We start from the raw sequence: 20033 nt of genomic DNA on the forward strand, positions 1-20033 counted from the left end.
GCATTTGCTTAATTTCAGCTTGCCACCCACTCCATGCCAACACCCTTTCAGATAAACACTGTTCAAGAAAAATACAAATGAACCAACAGGTCACACGTTCAATTCATAACCTTTAACCTCAATGTTTACTGGTGATCACATCATATAATCCTACTCCATTCACATGGCCATTTGCCTAAATTAGGGATTTGAAAACTACACCAACTTCCCCACCCCACTCCCACAGGCCAACTCTAGTTGACCACCTGGTTTTGTACATAAAGTTTTATTAGAACACAGCTGTGCCCATTTGTTTTCATATTATCTATGGCTGCTTTCACACTACAATGGCAGAAGTGAGTGGTTGCAACAAAGGCCTTTTGCCAGGCAGGCCTAAAAATATTTACTATCAAGTCCTTTACAAAACATTTGCCAAGTCCTTCATTCCTCCTCTTTCCTTGAACGTCCAATACCTCCTCCAACATCCTCACTCTCAGCTGATGACTTTGCTTTGTATTGCACTGAGACATGAGAAAGAATCAGATGAGAACTTCCATATGACCTGAATATATAATAAATACCTTTGGATATGTTATAAAGCTTTTGCCGATCTGAACACTTCTCTCCACCTCTACTGCTACTGCTTTAGTCTAAACCTCCATCAGCTTTTGCCTGGGTGATTACCAGGCCCCCTAATTGATCTCTCTGCTTCTCCCCTTGCACTACTACAGTCGATTCTAAACCCAGCAGCCAGAGTTATCTTGTTAAAATAGAAATTGGATCATGTTACTCTTCTGCTCAAAACCATCCAACAGGGGCCAGCCTGCTGGCGTAGTGGTTAAGTTTGCGTGCTCTGCTTTGGCAGCCTGGGGTTCACAGGTTCAGATCCCACGCGTGGACCTACGCAGCGCTTATCAAGCCATGCTGTGGCAGGCGTCTCACATATAAAGTAGAGGAAGATGGGCACAGATGTTAGCCCAGGGCCAATCTTCCTCAGCAAAAAGAGGAGGATTGGCAACAGATGTTAGCTCAGGGCTAATCTTCCTCACCAAAAAAGTAAAAAAAACCGTCCAACAGCTCCCATCTCATTCAGTGTAAATAGGCAGAGTCCATACAATGCTTACATAAGACGTGTGGGTCTGGCTCCCTGCAGCTCTCTGCCACACCTCTTGCTACTTGTTCCCTCTGCTCCAGCCAGGCTGGCCTTGCTGTCCCTCAAAAGTAGCAGACAGGCTACAGCCTGAGGACTTTGAGTTGGCTGTTTCTTCTGCCTGAAAGGCTCTTCCACTGATAAACCTCCTTTCCAGTTTTTAACCAAATGATTAACTTCATAATGCTACTTTTCCTAACCACTCTAGTTTAAATTGCATCCCCCTACAATTCTGTTTTCTGCTTTTCTTTTCTCCACACCATCTAACATGCCAGTTCCACATGGGCTATTTTGCTTAAGCTTGTATCCTCAACACCTAGACTAGTGCCTAGCACATAGAGGTCTCCCAATGAATATGTGTTAAATAAATGAATGAATGAGACTGAATAACACCCAAACCATTGAGCTGCTACTCTTCACAATGCATCAGATTTTTAACTCCTAAAGGAACCTTAGCTAGCAGTGACATCTATATGCCTTTTCTAATGTAAATCAATAATTGCAATGCCATCTCATGATGAAGTGTTCTAAATCTCCTTCCTCTATCTCAATTCTAAATTGGCTTGGTACAATTCTTTGATGCTGGTCAATCATCTTAAGTATAAGGAGAAAATATCTTACATTGGGAGCTTAATGGTAAAGCACTCATTTCACAAAAACCTGGCTTGTAGATACAACATATCTGAATCTAATGTAGCAGTTTTTTTCCAATCTTTAATTGTTCCTTTCCAACCCACAGTGAAATTTTTTTAATGTCCAATTGGCCCATATTTTGGATAATATATTTTTTATTGGATAATATATATTTGGAAATACCTCTGATAAACTTACATAAAGCCCAAATAAAAAATTGTGCATAATACTTAGCATTCAAAAGGTACATATAGAGAATTTCCCTCCAAAATAGTAACTTACTAGTAGCTTCATTACTTGTTCTTTCAATGCTTTAATTCTGTGGCTTAAAAAATATATTGCATAGAATTATTCCCTTTTTTAGAGATTTTACTAATATTTCCTAACATAAATGAGGTACATTATGGTTAACCAAATGGCTTCACGTGCATTATCTTAATCTCCAAAGGAACTGTAGGGAATAGGTATTATTAACCCAAAGAAGATAAATGGTTTTTCCAAGGTCAGACTTTCAGAGAATTTAAGATCTGGGTCTTAGACTCAAGACTTTTGCCACCTACTTCAGTGGAATAATGGAAAATAATTAGATAATGTCTATACTTCTTGATTTGTATACTTTTTAGATAGGTTAATTTCATTTCATCTTAAATCTGAATTTCTTAAATCCCATTTCTTCCACAAATAATTACAAAGGCAATAATGTACTTCTGTTCAGATGTGAGAGTCCCATCCACTTTGCCTCACTTGTCATTTGACAAAGCAACCTGGTTTTTCGCCCACAAAAGCCTGAATATTCACCTGATTGCTATTTAACCCAGGCTCAGGACCCACGACTGTATGATTTCCATAGGTCTATCTGAGCCTGTGTTTAATGATTTCAACATACCTCTTCTTGGAGAATCCGAATCTTAAGAATCAGGGCCCGGTTTTCTGTCTTCTGATTCATTAAGAGAAAAGTAATTAAGAAGTATTTTAGAACTTTATGATAATATCATATTTTTACCTCCAAGGCTATCAACATTCTTTGCCTTTATCAACTTTAAATATGGCATTGACATATCACAACGAGCCTTGTCTGAAAATATTCTCATTATGGGGTTAAGCCTTTGGCTTCCAGTTTCTTGAGATCTATGAGAAGTTACTCTGGTCCTTGATTCAATCTAATTATGACAATTAGATTAACAAAAAAGGAACAGCCTGGCTTCTTTCCTTGCTACTTTACCACCATACACTTATGACAGTAGTGTGAACTCATCTATTTAAACAGCACCTTGAAATCACAAAGGGTTCTAGCTTTCTACTTGCAGCTGTGGATAGTCCAGATTCAACATTACCAGAACATATGAACATCAAAAACTATGTTATAATTAAGAGCCCCAAATTCAGAACCATCAGAAGAAAAAATATTCCAGGACAGGATATATGCCAAAATTTTAAAAGTAAATGTTGTGTGTGGATAGGACAGGGTAAGGATTTTGTGAGATTTCTTTTTCTTTGTTAATATGCATTCCCTTATTTTTACAGAGTGAACAGGTATTATCTTTAGAATATAAAAATAAAAGGGAAAATATCTCAGGCTAGGATGTCATTGGAACAAGAATGAAGGAACACACACCACATAATTGGAATCAGAAGACCTGAGTTCAATTCTAGCTCTATCATCTATTAGACAATTGACTTTGAATAATCAAAAAGTATCTCTGGATTTTACCTATAACTCTAGTAATTTTTTAATGAAGAATAGCGATGTCTGTTTCTACCTCACAGAATTTCTATGATGACCAATGAAGTGAAACATTAAAAATCCTTTTGAAATTGTAAAATGATATAAAGTGCAAAGGATTAGGATTGTATTATCTAGGACTCTGTCTCTTTAATAATAGCAGCTAACATTATTTGCCCTATCAGGAAATGGGACATTGACTGCTTTACATGCATTAACTCATTTAACCCTCCCAGCCCTAGGGTAGGTAGTACTGTCATCTCCATTTTGCATATGAGGACACTGAGGCTTAAAGAGGTTACATGGTTTGCCTAAAGTTACACAGCCTTCAGAGTCAGGACTTGAATGCAGGTAGGCTGACTCCCAAGGGGGGGCTCTTGATCATTTTTTCACATTGCCTCCATGCAGAAGCTCTTCAGTGGCCCCAAACTGAGTCTTTGCTGTAATGCACCCATAGAGACTTGCAGAGTCACTGACACTCAATGAGTCTAGTCCCCACAATTTACTATTGAGGCAAGAGCTAAGTGTTGGTTGTGGGAGGTCACAAATGAGTGACACAGGCCTGGAGCTCAAGTCTCCTGACGACTTACAGACTTAAAACTAAATTAGTCTGAAGGACTTTCAGCTGATCTCCACCATCATTAGCAAAGCTAATACTGCTGGAATATACCAGGATTTTGAAGATTATTACTAAAGCTCTAGATAATAGTTTAGCATTCTCAATAAAAATGATTACTTCTCTGGTGATTGAGTTAAAGCTTAGTCTAAACAATGTTTTGCTCTAAAAATTACAAGCCTGTGCTTATTTAGTGTAAGGATTGATTTATGCAGCTTCTTAGTAACCTAAGTACTGAGAGAACAGTTTTTTTTAAACCTGAGAAAAAGGTGAAAGTTTGAAAAAGAATTTTTTTTTAGAAAATGCAAGTGGTTTTTAGCATCAGGTATTTACGAATTCACCCATCAACTTCAAGAGGCGCACCAGAGATCTTCTAGATCTTCACAAACCATCGTGAATATGAATAATTTGTAAAGAATTTTAATCTTGGTTGAAAAGAAAACAGTTTTTTTATCCTACCTGCCTTTACTTTTCTAAGGTGTTACCAATTCATCAGCCTACTGACTTCTGATTTTTGCCTCCAAATAAACCCTATTGGATTTCAGCTATGTAAACTATATGCCAATTTCAAAGCACTTGGATGACTCACTAATTGTTTGTTCTGGGCTACAATCATGGTCTTCTGCTCTTCTGAAGCATCCATACTAATTTTCAGTTCCTCCAGTTCTTCTTTTAACAGATTTGTTCTCATAATAGCCTGGCGGGCACTGTGAGGGTGGGGGGAGAAGGCAATGAACAAAACCTCAAATATAACTGTCAAAGATACTAAGTAAAGCCAAGGACTATTTTTGGACCCAAGTTGAAAACCACTGAAAACTTAAACCAGATGCCAACAATAGTAAAAATATACCCATGATCTTTCACAGTCCTTGGAAAAGGAAGGGATTTGGGGGGAATGTGGTGGGGAAAAAGGATAGAAGGAAACAAACGTATTCCTGAAGATAAAATTTGGAGACTCCCATTGAAATCCATCATTGGCGGAATCACATGGTTCTTTCCTTCTACTAATAAGATGTAATATTAGTTAATGCAATTCCACAAGTATTTATTGAATAATACCATGTTTCAGGTGCTATACCCTGCAAGGGGGCCTATGATGGTGGACAAAAGAGACATGGTCCTTGCCTTTATAGAGGTTACATGCTAGCGAGGGAGATAACTAAACAAATAAATAATTGCAAATAGTCTCTATATGATATATTTTATTTAAAAAGTCTATTATAGCATTGTTTACAATAACTGAGCATTGGGAACAACCTAAATGGCCAGCAAAAGGAAGCCTATTAAACGTATTATGGTAATCCATATCATGAAATTACCTGTTTGTACTCCCACTAGATTATAAACTGTTTTCTGAGCAGGGTCTCAAGAAGGTACAATTTTTTCCTTACTAAGGAATTACATTGATCATTCAATGAATATTTATTGAGCTCCAACTCTGTGCTAGGCATTATGCTAGGCATTGAAGAAATAAGAGTGAACCCAGTCATGAGAACTCTACCCTCCTGGAGTTTATAGTCTGGCAGGGTAAACAGATAATCATAATTACCATACTGTGTGATAAGAACCAAGGCTGGAGTGAAGCCAAGTTCTGGAGACAAGTGTAAAAGGCAGATAGCTCAGATAATGAGAAAGAGGGAAAGAGAACAGAAGCTCATTGAGGGGCTGCAAACACTTAAATATTGTCAGAGCCTAGAATGAAAAGTGGGAAGTAGAGATAAGGCAAGAGAGATCCACCATGAAGTGCTTTCCAAACCAAATGAAGGAATTAGGATTTTATCCTGAATGTGATAGTGACACCGAAGTCTTTAAAGCCTGGGCATGATGTGGTCAGACTGACGTTTAGGAAGAGCATTCCTGCTGGTGTGGCACAAGTCTGGGAAAAGGCAGGGAATCTAACTAGGACACTGCTGTAGTGATCCAGGTGAAAGGTGATGCTGACTTGAACTAAGTGGCAGACGTAGGAATGGAAAGAAGTAACTCTGAGAGATATAAGGTCGGTAAAATTAACAGCACTTGCTATTTGATTTAGAAGTGAAGGCTGAGGAAGAAAAAGGAGAGAAAGATTTCTGGCTTGCAGGCAACTGGAAGGATGGGAGTGCCATTCTATGGTAGACATTCTACTAAGCACTAGGGTAGCCAGGACAGATAAGACACAGTTCCTCCCATTAACAAGGGCACGGTTAAGACAGAAGGCAAATTCTACTATGACGGGACAACCGCACGATACCAAAAATAGGCTGTGAGCGCTGACAGGAAACGGAGGCTCTTCCTGAAGAATTAGGGGAAGGAGAAAAGAGAGGACACAAAAGCTTAATTCTGTAGACACTGGCATTCTGGCTGCACATCCAGATTCTCTGGCCTTTCTGTCCATTCTGTGAGTTACCAATTCCCTTCTAATATATTTCTTCGCTGCTTCAGTCAAATAAGTCAAATTTCAGCTTATTTCAGCTGACCAGAGTCAGCTCCAGCAACCACAGTCGGCTTCTAGTTCTTGCAACCAAAAGCCCTGACTGGCACATTCATCCCAAGGCATAGTTTTTTTAAAGAAACTTTGAATTATTATATTTCAAATAGATAATAAATAAGCCAATTGTGGAATGGAGAGAGCTTGAGGTAAGCAAATATATTTTAATTTTATAGATTGGCTTGGAGACTGGACTGGCTGATCAAAAATTATGAGGATAGGAATCCACGGTCAGATGCTCTACTGTCTTTTCAAGTTAACTTAGACCTTTTCTGTTCAGAATTTTAGCACCTACAACAGTCGTAAAGGCACACTTTGTGAGAACCTTGCTGCTTTTTTCCTGATGCCCAAGCATCTCCCCACAACGCATCTTACTGGTGTTTGACACTTTATCTGGTGTGTCTCCTAGGTCCTTTATCTCTTTCTATCTTAAGCTAAGGTCACAAATTTTCTCATCACCGTTCTAGGCTATAGGTACCCTGAAGGCACATTTTAAATCTGACTCATTAATGAATCTCTTATAATACTTAGCATGGGGCTTTGCATAGAGTTTAGCCAAACCACAGAATTCTTTGGATAGATCCACACTTGGCCCATGGGTATTTTGGTCTTATGTAGACAACACTACCTTGAATGACACAGAGAAAAGCATTGCTAGAAAAGAACTGACAAACATTGCTGGTGGGGATGTAAAATGGTACAGCTGCTTTGGAATACAGTTTGGCAGTTCCTCAAAATGCTAAGTATAGGTTACTACCCAGCATTCCACTCCTAGGTGTATACTCAAGAGAACTAAAAACATATGTCTACACAAAAACTTGTACATAAATGTTCAAAGCAGCAGTATTCATAAGAACCAAAAAGTGGACACAATCCAAACGTCCATCCTCTGAAGAATGGATAAACAAAATGGGGTATATCCACACAACAGAATATAATTCAGCCATAAAAAAGGAATGAGGTAGTGATATACGCTACAATAAGGATGAGCCTTGAAAACATTACGCTAAATGAAAGAAGCCAGACACAAAGGTCACATATTGTATGATTCCTTTTATATGAAATGTCCAGAATAGGCAAATCCATAGAGACAGAAAGTAGATTAGCAGTTGCCAGGGGCTGAGGGGAGATGGAAACGGGAAATAACTGCTAATCAGTATGGGATTTCTTTTCAGAGTGATGAAAATATTCTGGAATTAGATTGTGGTGGAGGTTGTACAACCTTGTGAATATACTACAAAACACTGAATTGTACACTTCTGAAGGATGAATTTTATGCTATGTGAATTATATCTCAATAAAAAAACAAATTTAAGAAAAAAGAACTGTAAGCTCCCAGCATGCAGTACCCCACTGTGGCTCACCTTTTTATCTGAAGGCGCAACTCAGTACAATCCTCTGATAACTGGCTGTTAGCTTCTTCCAAGGTTTCTAATGCCAATTTAAACTTATTATTTTCCTCCTCCAATTTCTGCTTATTGAAATGCAGGTCTGTTATATAGGTAATCAAACCAGACACCTCTCTGCAGGTGAAAGAATGAATGTGAAAAATCTTCCACATCTCTAATCCCTTCCAATCAAAATAAAGCATATCGTTAAGCCCAAACGGGCTTAAATATTCCCGTGAGATTTTCTACTTTACCCTCTTCCATCTTCATAAATGTAGTTCATTTATACAATAAATATTTATTCAAGTCTTTATTACAACAGCATCAAAGATCTTTCCAAAATTGCCAGGTATTCAGCATCTGCCAGTCATGCAGTCACCTTCCATAGCTGTGTTTATTCCCTTCCACTTCACTCCTAACATTTACGTCTGTCTACACTGAAGAGTTCCTATTCCTGCCTGGGTTATGGGAGATCCTGAAATAAAGTGACACATTACTCTTTTAGTCAAGGGAGCCTGGCAGGTTTTAATAGGCCTTTAAACTAGGAAACAATTTCAAGGGGCTTCGTAGCATGCAGTTCACAATTTAGTGCTCATCTTTCCTAATATTTTCTACAGCTTGTTAATGTTGGTGTCACTCTTGCCCTTGATATTAGATCATAAACCCTTTGAGAGTCTAGACTGCGTGTTTCCTGGGGTCCCCGGCCTCCTCCTCCCCTTTGTCATCTTATCCCAGTGCTTAGGACAGGTTGGGGACATGGTTCCTACTCCACCTTTTTGCACGGGTAAACCTGCAGCAGCAAAGATAAAATAAGGGAGAGACAGAATCACCTCTCTTTAATATCTAAAATTCACACATTTAGCAGAAAACAGCTTTTCTCATCGATATGGAAAAGTATGTACTAAAGAAGTGCTTTAAAAATAATCCCCCAAAGACCTTAAGGTCAATGTCATAACTCTACTTTAAATGGAACTTGTTTTCCATGAAAACACATGAAGTCACTGAAGGAAAAGGGTTTCATGAGTGAGAAAATGTTACTTTATGCAATATTGGTCTTATATAATTTGTGTTCCTAGTGAAACTAGTTCTAATGCAATTGGGATAGAACAGTTAAGAGTTCAAAATAAATTATGTTAGCTCTACCACACAGACACACAAAAGAGCTAAATGACTTTATCATAAGTAAAATAGGGAGATCTATGAAATAAATAATCAAAGTTGAGGTCCTTGAGAGAGCATTACAAGAATGCTTACAAGACTCCTTTAGACATGTCTCCACCTAAAGCCTCGAAGCTCCCTGATGCAGACTCTGTTATATCTGCCATCATCTTAGCTGAAACACATACAAGAGAGTCTTATGAAAAATCCATTTCTCCACACCACATTAGTGGCAGAACAATCCCAAAGAAACACACATATACTTGTTCCGCCTGATTTTATGCTGTCCTGTCCAAAAACAGAATCCTCAATGCTGTCATTTGATCCACTATCCACTCCTTCCCTGTAGCCAAAAAACAAAACCAAAGGGCACGGACTCTTTGCCAGACCAAATCCTAGCTAATTTTTCAGATGTGCTCTGTACTTCCCTATTCAGGTAGTTCTTTCTGAATTTTAAAACCATCTATTCATTCAGCAACTATTTGGAGCCCAACACTGTGCTTAGACAGGGTAATAGAAAAGAAACATAAGGCATTACCTCCACCTTCCCTAACCTTTTAATCTAGCACAAAAAGGAAAATGTGCATGCAGAAATAGGTGATGATGTACAGCAGCTACGATTAGGGATGGGAGGTCTCAATGGATTAGGAAGTCCACAGAGTCTGGAGTGATAAGTGGACACCTGGAGGTGCAAGACCATGTACCTTAAAGGATTGGGAAGGAAAAGGCATGAACAACTAATACTTTGGGACACACTGATGGTGTTCTTTTCCCTTTCCCATGGAAAACCAAGTTGACCCCAGACTAACTGTACTTTGAGCATTTTACTCATGAAAATTGGGGAACCCCCTGTACAGACCTCTGTCCAGTCCCCAAACCCTGGCTCTAACCCCCAAAATAAACATGTTAAAATTTCAACCATTTCTTTTCCAAGAGTCTCTACACTATGATTTAAGTTTTGTTATTTAATCTTTCTAAATGCCAAATCCTTAGATTATCTTTCTGGGGCAGCCATAAAATTCTCCACATTTGTCTTACATCTCACTGTCTTTCAATGTGAGATGTCTGTCAGAAGGTAGCTGAGCAGAGTAATTCATACATCATTCTTACTATTCCTAGATACACACCCATCACTATTTCTGAGTTTCTGTTCTTATATTTTGTATTTATACTTCCCATATTTTTTCTTTTCCTTTTCATTTGTTGTAAAAATTAAAGTTTTTTTCTTCTGCCCTCACTCTATCTTATATATGGATTACTTATATTCCTATTATATAGTAAAATATTTTAGAAAAATGAGAACATTCATAAGAAAAGAGAGCAAAAAGTTAAAACCATCATGCAGAAGCAATCATTTTGGAATATATTTTTCTCAACTTTTTCCTATGTATATTTTTAGTTCTTGACAAATATGGGATTACACTACCTATATGGATCTATGGCCTATTATTTGAAATAAATACATATAAATATTTCTCTTGTCAAATATTTATCAAATTATAATTTTGAGTGACTATTTAGTATTCTAGTGTATGGAAGTATTATAATTTGTCCAACCCTCTATTTTTATTTTTAATTTTTTGCTGTGCAAGATTCACCTTGAGCTATCATCTATTGCCAGGCTTCCTCTTTTTGTATGTGAGCTGCCACCACAGCACGAACACTGACAGACGAGTGGTGTAGGTCCATGCCCGGGAACCGAACCCAGGCCACCAAAGCAGAGTGTGCCAAACTTTACCACTAGGCCACCAGGGCTGGCCCTTAACCATCTCTTTTTAAATATGTAGGTTGCTTATATTTATCACTACCATAAACATTCTACGCATATATATTAGAGTTACGATTGGTTATTTTTCTTGAAGTTACGTTACTAGCTCAAATAGATTGCATATTTTTAAGGATTTGATACACACTCGTAAATTGCTCTTGAAAAAAACTGTGCCAACCTGCACTACTACCAACAACGTATGAGACAGCTTATTTCTCCACCTGCCCTGACAACACTCGATAGAGGCATTCTTTTAAATCTTTGTTAAACTGATGGGCAAAAATGGTATGTTCTCTTTATTTGCATTTTTTTGATCATTAGTAAGATTAGATTTCCTTATATATTTACCTTATCTTTACAATTAACTCATGTTATCTTGCTTCATGATTAATAGTGAACATTTCAGTCATATTTTTTAAGTCATCTATACATCCTAACCCTATATGAAATCCAGTGAGTTTTGCCACTCCTTGGGTTTGAAGTTTTCTATAAGCAAATCCCTAGTAAATATCAGCTGATAGCTGGAGATTGGTGGCTGAATAAAAGCCACAGGAATTAGACTTCCTGTGAAAGAAGGTAACTCTTCTCCAGCGTCTGCTAGGAGCACCTGAGATCATGGATGCCTTTCTTTTTCACTTTTTTTTCTATCCCACTATCTTTCCCTTTTCCCTTTAAGCCTCCCTATATTCTAGGCTTCCAAATTACACTCACTGCCTAAACATCCCCCACTAACCTTAAAAGGGAGTTTACTCTGAGATTAAATGCATTGGAGATTTGGTAGCAATAATTTGCTTGACTCCTATGCCAACTCAATTCTTTGTAAGAACATAATAATATGTGCTGCCCCCTAATTACAATAAATGAGTGTTATGGGAATTAACACAATTAACATAATAGGTTCTCAAAGTGTGCCCATTACATCTCCCTCATCATCAGTTTCACCTGGAAACGTGTTAGAACTACAAATAATCAGGCTTCACCCCAGACCTACTGCATCATGCTGGTGGGGGCGCAACAATCAGGTATAATATCGCTTAGGTGATTCCAGTGCATGCTCAAGTGTTGGATTATAGTATTTCCATCAATACAGGAAACAGTGATTAGCATTAATTGTAATCAATTGTTAAAACAGAACCTGAAAAGGCATCCTGCTAGGACTATGATTACCGTTTGTTTCTATGGTAGGCCATCCATTCTCTCCTGATGGCATGGAAAGTTTCCATATCCACATTCAGGTCTCTCTTTTCAGGATCAAGCGTGTTCCACAGCTCCTCAAGGACACCATCTTCAGAATCTTGACCTGCTCTTTGTCTCAGGTAATCTATTATTGTGGCAACTCCTACTGAGCCTTAGGAAGAAGAAAGGCAAGTTAGTTTTGAAAGATAGAGAAGGATTATCTTTTAAAAGTGACATGCTTAATTATTTCTGGTCCCTTGGGCCCTGGAAACATGCCATATAACCCAGCAGTCCTGTTAAGTTGGCAGGATAGAGTGGAAAGAGCACCAGCTTTGGATTGGAGTCTAATGGACCTGATGTGAAATCTTGGCTCTGAAATCTATCAGCTTGTGGCTTTGCGAAAATTTCTTAACCTCTTTGAGTCTCAGTTTCCTTATCTGTGAGATGGGGATGATGAAACCTACCATACAGAGCTGTTGTGAGGTTTAAATATGGATCACATATGTAGTCAATAATAACTTGTGGGAGGTGATCAAAATGCCAATTTATTTTTGTCTGTCATTCCTTCCTTAAAAAGCATTCAGTGAAGAAAGTTTTTCCTCTGATCTAGATGAAATTTCAGTCTCAAGTAAGTAGTCTGATGCTTTTGGGGGTGGGTGGGGGTGGAAAGGTCATTCTTAGATACAGTCAGTACTACCATCACATTCAGAAATTAAAATCATCCAGACTATGTTAGTAATTGACACACCAATCTTCTTTAAGCATAAGACATCTCTTTTACTTTTAACTGAGGCCTGCCTTGAGCTAACTGCTTAAGGCAGAGAAGAAAAAGTAAGTAGATGGTTGACAGGATGGATGCAGGAGTAAAGATTCTTCTCTCAAGCAGGTAACTATAGACCATGATATAAGAAAAGAATAAGTCTAGTAATTAGAACGAGGGGATAGTTGTAAAGGAGCCTGAATAACTTTACAGAAAGTATTAATTTAGTGTAAAATGTCATTTGGCTGTGTTAGGAAGTGTTGGAAAGGGAAATAAAATTATTAATAAAATTATTTAGAGAGATAATTTGTATTCCTTATTTGTAGTAGAATTGGAAAGAGAGCTGGAAAGCTAACCTTTATCTCATTTTCCTCCACAAAAACTCTAAACCTGCTATTACATACCTCAAAATTGGAAAGGTCTCCTGTCAAGGCTTTTTTACGTGTCAACTTGACTGGGCCACAGAGCGCCTAGATATTTGGTCTAGCATTATTCTGGGTGCTTCTGTGAGGGTGTTTTTGAATGAGATTAACATTTAAATTGATATACTGAGTAACACAGTTTGCCCTCCCTAAAGTGGGTAGGCCTGAATAGAGCAAAAAGGCAGACCCTTCCCAAATGAGAGAAAATTCTTCCTGCCTGCTGCCTTCCGCCTGGGGCATCGACTTTTTTCCTGCCTTCCGACTTGAACAGAAGCAGCAGCTCTTCCTCAGCCTTGAGCCTATGGGGCTCTGGACACGAACTACACCATCAGCTCTCCTCATTCTCAGGCCTTTGGACTCAGACTGGAATTAAAGCATTGGCTCTCTGCGTCTCCAGCTTGCTGACTCATCCTGCAGATCTTGAGACTTGCCTGCCTCCAAAATCACGTGAGCCTATTCCTTATAATAAATCTCTTTATACATATCACACACACACACACACACACATATGCACACTATTTGTTCTGTATCTCTGGATAACTCTGATTAATACATCTCCTGTCTCCTTTCAGTGGAGCTTCCTTATTTTCTTCAGGGAAATATTTCCTTAAATCCTATCCAAGCAGAGAGGATTTCCGGGAATAAATAAGCCCTAGTCATTCTAACAATATATTTAAGAGTGCATGCAAATGTTTTGCTACAAGAATGTTCATTATGATGTTGTTTATAATAGAGAAAACAATAATATCCACTTGAGACAGATTGGTTAAATGCTACATCCAAAAAAGTATAGTCTACAAAGAAAATTTATTGACACAGACAAGTACTCAAAATTATTGACAAAAAGCAGATTACAAAACAAGTCTGGAAACATTCCCACGCTTACTTAGGGAACATGTTATATATATCTTCAGAAAAAAAGAATGACCAAGGGCCTGCCCCGTGGCTTAGTGGTTAAGTGCGCACGCTCTGCTGCTGGCGGCCCGGGTTCGGAACCCTGGCGCGCACCGACACACCGCTTCTCCAGCCATGCTGAGGCCGCGTCCCACATACAGCAACTAGAAGGATGTCCAGCTATGACATACAACTACCTACTGTGGCTTTGGGGGGAAAAAATAAACAAATAAAATCTTTAAAAAAAAAAAACTACATATGCTTAAAAAAAAAAAAAAAAAAGAACGACCAAAAAGATCTTAAACCATTTTTAGCAATCATATTGTGGTAGTGACGAGGACAGACTCTAGGGTGCCCCTTATGATCCCTGCCTCCTGATGTTTATACTGTGGGGAGATCAAGATTTGGCCACCCTGAAATCTATCTCTTTACCTTGGTTGTTTTCTCTAGGGACATTTGACCTCCCTCACTAACTGCCTAAAAAATTTGACATGGTAGCTCCTTCCTGGAACAGATCTATCATGATGGCTGTAAAGATAACGTAGGATAAATGTTACAATAGGAAAGGCACCAACAAGCCCATCTTATTGGAAGTTCTGTCTCTCTGGCCACATTCTCTGGATGGCCCTGCGAAGAGTTGCCAGACAATCATTTACATTTATAAGGGAAATCTCCATTTGTAAAGGTATCTCCCTCTCTGTTTTGGGAAGAGGGGGGGATGGCCTCATTTCTAGGGGCTTATCAATGTGAAAGGTGAGGCCTTAAATCTGCATAATAACCTTACTCTTGTTTACTGTGCTTTAGTGATAATCTCCTATAACTGACTCCCCCCACCTCCAACATCCTCCTTTGTCGTTGGCTGAACATGATATTTAAGACGAAAATTTCTGCTATTGTGTTGAAAAACGCAGTGTCCCTGCTTTCTCCCATGTATACATGTTATTAAACTTGGTATTATTTTCTCCTGCTAACCTGTCTTGTTAATTATTTGGCCAGCCATAAAAACCTTAAAGAAAAGGGCAGAGGGAGATTCCACCTCTTCCCCCGACAATACCCTTGTGTAGTCTCCTGTCCTGGAGTGTGTACCTGACCTGTGACTTGCTTCTAACCAGTGAAAGATGGCAAAGGTGATGGGATATACATGTAGGTGACTGCATGATTAAGTTACATAAGATCACAGAGGCTGTCTTGCTGGTGTTGCTCACTCCCTTGCTGGCTTTGAAGAAGCAAAGTGCCATGTATGGGCTGCCCATGTGGAGAGGCCCAACTGGCAAAAAGCAGGGAAGCCTCCAGCCGACAGCAGCAAGAATCTGAAGCCCTCAGTCCTATAACCACAAGGAGCTAAATTCTGCCACCAAAAGCAGGTCATTTCCCAGTTGAGCCACAGATGAAACAGCTGCCCTGGCCAACACTTTGATTGCAGCCTTGTGAGTTCCTTAGCAGAGGACCCAGCTAAGCCGTGCCTGGACTCCAGATCCACAGAAGTTGTGAGGTAATAACTGTGTGTTGTTTTAAGCTGCCACGTTTGCGGTAATTCAGCAACAGAGAAATAATACAAGTAGTGTGGGTATTGTTATTCCGAAGCTGTTGTGTGTGTGTGTGTGTGTGTGTATTGTAGAATACAGCAAATGAACATTTATATTGGTGTCACTGAGAACCAGCATTTTCTCTGGGTAAGAAAGGAGATACAGATATAGAAGAGATAAATAAAACCCCTATAGTACTGAATTTGCATTGGAAGAAAGGCGATGAACTCAGTGTATTTTATCTTCAAAAAATGGAAGTACTTCCTATGTCTGACCACTGAAAAGACTAAAAACAACCACTATCCCTTGCCCCCAGATTGTGGTCTCTACATATTACTTCCCATCAAAAGGAGCCATGGATCTTCCATCTATCTGGAAGAAATAGCTGATTCCAAGGTTGGGGCAGGAAATGTACAAGATAAGCCTAGAGACTTTTACAATATCAGAGAAAACAAGGAAGCTATTAAAAATGATGGAGACGTGTCAAAATTATTAGTACCTGGGACATCTAGTTGTACCAGGAAGTAATGAAGTGCTCAAAGAAAGATGGGGACATACCAAACAGACACAGGAGTCAGTCTGAAGAATATCGTGCTGGCCAACTCTGGGACAATTTGAGCATCAAAATAAATAATGATAGTAACAGATTATAAATCGCTAAACATAAGAAGAATCCAGAGATTCATAGTGAAATTAACAGTTAATAGGGAGAAGGTAAAACTCTTATGGTAGATTGGCAAGTAATAAATATAGAAGGAATGATGGAGACAGAAAAATTCCTATTTGGCAACCATCATAGTAATAATTGACTCAGGCAAGAAATATCAATGGATGCTATGTTTCTGATCACCAATTCCAATCTGTGAGTTTTCTCCCCCACGCATCCAAGCAATTCTCGGATACCAGCTGGGTGTCCCACAATTCTACTCAATTCTGACACTATCCACCTGGTGATAGTGTCAGATCCCACAGGTTAATGGCTCTGTCCTACAAGACTGACACCCACCCAACCCCCACCTCCGCCTTCAGATGCCAATTGCAAGTCCAGGTTGTCACCTGTGCTTCTGACCCACCAGCTATAGATTGAAGGTTCCCATGACTCCTTCCTTGAATTCAAGTAATTTGCTAGAGCAGCTCACAGAACTCAGAGAAACATTTTACTTACTAGATCACCAGTTTATTATAAAAGAATATAACTCAAGAACAGCCAGATGGAAGAGATGCCTAGGGCAAGGGATGCGGAAAGGGCACAAAATTTCCATGCTCGCCCTGGCATGCCACTCTTTCCAAATCTCCACATGTTCACCAACCTGGAAGCTCTCCAAACCCTGTCCTTTTGGGTTTTTATGGAGGCTTCATTACCTAGGCATGATTGGTTAAATTATTGGCCTTTGGTAATTGAACTCAACCTCTAGCCCTTCTCCCTTGCTCAGAGGTTGGGGGTGGAGGGGAGAAGACTGCAAGTTCCAACCCTCGAATCACATGGTTGGATCCTTTAGCAACCAGCCCCCATTCTTAGGTGCTTTCCAAAAGTCACTTATTACCATAACAAAAGACACTTTATTGCTCTCATCACTTAGGAAATTCCAATGGGTTTAGGAGCTCTGTGCCAGAAACGGGACAAAGAACAAATATATTTCTTATTATAAATCACAATATCACAGATGCTAAAACTACTAAGTGAAAGTTTGTTTAGGAATAGGATATTTACGTAGAATCCAAGTTTCTTCCCATAAATTACTCATTAATTATAAAGGAAAAATAGTAACTTTACAATGAGACAACTTAGCAGACACCACACCAATCAAGTGATCAAAGTTAAAAATCCTGATATATTGAGAGGAATACAACATCACTTCTGTAGCATGCCGTGGAAAATGTATAACCTGAATAATCAAGAGGAAATATCAGACATTCTACAAAGTTACTGGCATACACTCTTCAAAAACTTCAAGGTCATAAAAGACAAGGAATCTGAGGAACTGTTCCAGATTTAAAGAGACTAAAGGGATGTGACCACTAAATACAAAGCGTAATTGAGAATTGGATCCTAGACCAGGAAACAAAAAAACTATAAAGTATATTACTGGGACAATTGACAATTTGAATATAAAATTTTGAATTAGATCATAGTATTGTATCAATGTCAAATATCCTGATTTTGATCACTGTTCTGTGGTCATGCAAGCAAATGTCCCTCTTCAAAGAAAATCTACACTGATGTACTTGGGGTAAAGAGGCACAATATCTCCAACTTGCTCTCAAGTGATCAGAAACAATCAAGCTTTTTTCCTAGTCTATACAGATGCCTACACCTGAAATTTACACAATGTTATAAAACAATGTGACCTCAATAAAATAAACTTTTAAAAAAAAAGCTTTTATCTTGTCTCTCCTTCGGGAAACAAGATTCAGGACAGCCAAATAGTAGATGAAACAGAGTAGAGTTTCTCTGTATAGACTATTCCAGCTGATAAATTAGGAAGGAATGATAGACTATCACCATTTGCAACACCTAATGAAAAAACAGATCTAGGCTTTCATCATCAACAGTTTTGCCTTCAGATAAAAATATATAACACCGTCTACGTAGAAATCTTGCCAATAAAATAAACAAAACTTTTATCCGATCAAACCTCTAAATATAGGATACATAGAAAAGGTCAAACATTTCTACAAGCCCACAATCACCAAAATTCAGATTGGGGAAAACTCTATGACATAAAAGTACCAGTTTCATTAACAAATAACTTAAAACACAAAAAAAGAGAGATAGAAAGGGAACATAGACATAAGCCAGACAACTGATTACAATGAACAAACCTTCTTTGGATATTGATTTGAACAATTAAACTATTTAAGAAAAAATGAATTTTTCACACAAATGAGAAATTTTGAATACTGACAAGATACTTGATATTAAGAAATTATGTTACATTTTTAGTCATGATAATAACATTGTAGTTGTGTTTGAAATCAGTCTTTACCTTTTAGAAATATGTACTGAAATATTTACAGATGAAATAATGTAATGTCTTGGATTTGTCTCAAAATAATCCAGAGTGGAGGAGAGGAAAAGGAGTGGGGTTAAAAATGAGACATAATTGGTTATGACACAAATATAAGGGTTCATCATACTATTCTATGTCTGTACATGTTTGAAGTGTTCTATAATTAAAAAAAAAATTAATCCAAATAAAAGAAAACCAGCCAGCCCTGGTGGCCTAGTGGTTAAGATTCGGCACTCTTACCCAACCTACAGCCTGGGTTCATTTCCTGATCAGGGACCCACACCACCCGTCTGTCAGTTGTCATACTGTGGCAGCCAAATGTTGCTGTGATGCTGAAAGCTGTGCCACCAGGATTTCAAATGCCAGCAGAATCACCCACGGTGGACACGTTTCAGCAGAGCTTCCAGACTAAGATAGACTAGGAAGAAGGACCTGGCCACCCACTTCCAAAATGATCGGCCATGAAAACTCTATGAAGAGCAGCGGAGCATTGTCTGATATAGTGCCGGAAAGTGAGAGGATGGCGCAAAAAGATTGGTCAGGGTTCAGCTGTGCTGTACACAGGGTCAATAGGAGTCAGAATCAACTCGATGGCACTAACAGCAAAACACAAAACCATATTGACACAGGAAATTGTGGAAGGTTATATGACAAATCACTAACAATGGTTACTCAGGGAAATAGGCTAACTGATGATTTTTCCTTTCTTTTTGCTTATCTACGTATTATTAATTTTATTACAACGAGCATGAGTCATTTATGCACTGAAAATTACTTGCAGAAATTTTAAAAAAGAACACATCTCTAAAAAAAAACAGAAGTGAAAATCTAAAATTAACTAAAAATTTTGAGCTAAACTGGTATAGTGGTTTTACACATTTGAAGTATATATTTCTGGTGAGGCAACACCCATGACATCTAAGTAGTTCCAGTCAATGATGGGAGGCTGGTAAAGCAGGTGATCAGCTCATAAAATCATTCAAGACACTGGTAAAATATGCAAAATAGGTACAAAGAAATTATAAACACATAACCAACACCTAAATAGCCATCCTTACTCCCAAATTAGGTTGCATCCACCACGTGTGTAGACACAGATACACAGAGTACCACACATAAACCATTTCCCTTCCTCTCACAATAGAAAGTACAGATGACTTGAGAAGTACCACAAAACACTTGAGCAGATAATTTTAAACTTACCTCTGCATTTTGCATCACATGCATGAATAATACTTGTGAAGAACTCTTCTTCACAGGTCCTGTTAATGCTATAGTTTACATGTTCCTTGCCATCATTGGTTCCTAATTTCCATCCTATTAGAAGAAAAAGTTTGCAAATCTAGATGCTTTTCTGTGCTA

The 20033-nt window shown here is 38.5% G+C and overlaps 1 protein-coding gene across 1 annotated transcript in view; it reads right to left on the bottom strand.

Moving 5' to 3' along the window:
• Positions 1–20033, bottom strand: part of IRAG2 (inositol 1,4,5-triphosphate receptor associated 2) — a 94618-nt gene that overhangs the window by 72862 nt on the left and 1723 nt on the right. The window contains 7 exon segments of the mRNA XM_058558639.1: positions 2649–2699; positions 4691–4808; positions 7933–8091; positions 9211–9289; positions 9378–9457; positions 12050–12230; positions 19875–19988. Coding sequence (XP_058414622.1) covers positions 2649–2699; positions 4691–4808; positions 7933–8091; positions 9211–9289; positions 9378–9457; positions 12050–12230; positions 19875–19988 — 782 coding nt within the window.

This window comes from Diceros bicornis, chromosome 17 (genome assembly GCF_020826845.1).
Source record: "Diceros bicornis minor isolate mBicDic1 chromosome 17, mDicBic1.mat.cur, whole genome shotgun sequence".
NCBI lineage: Eukaryota > Metazoa > Chordata > Mammalia > Perissodactyla > Rhinocerotidae > Diceros > Diceros bicornis.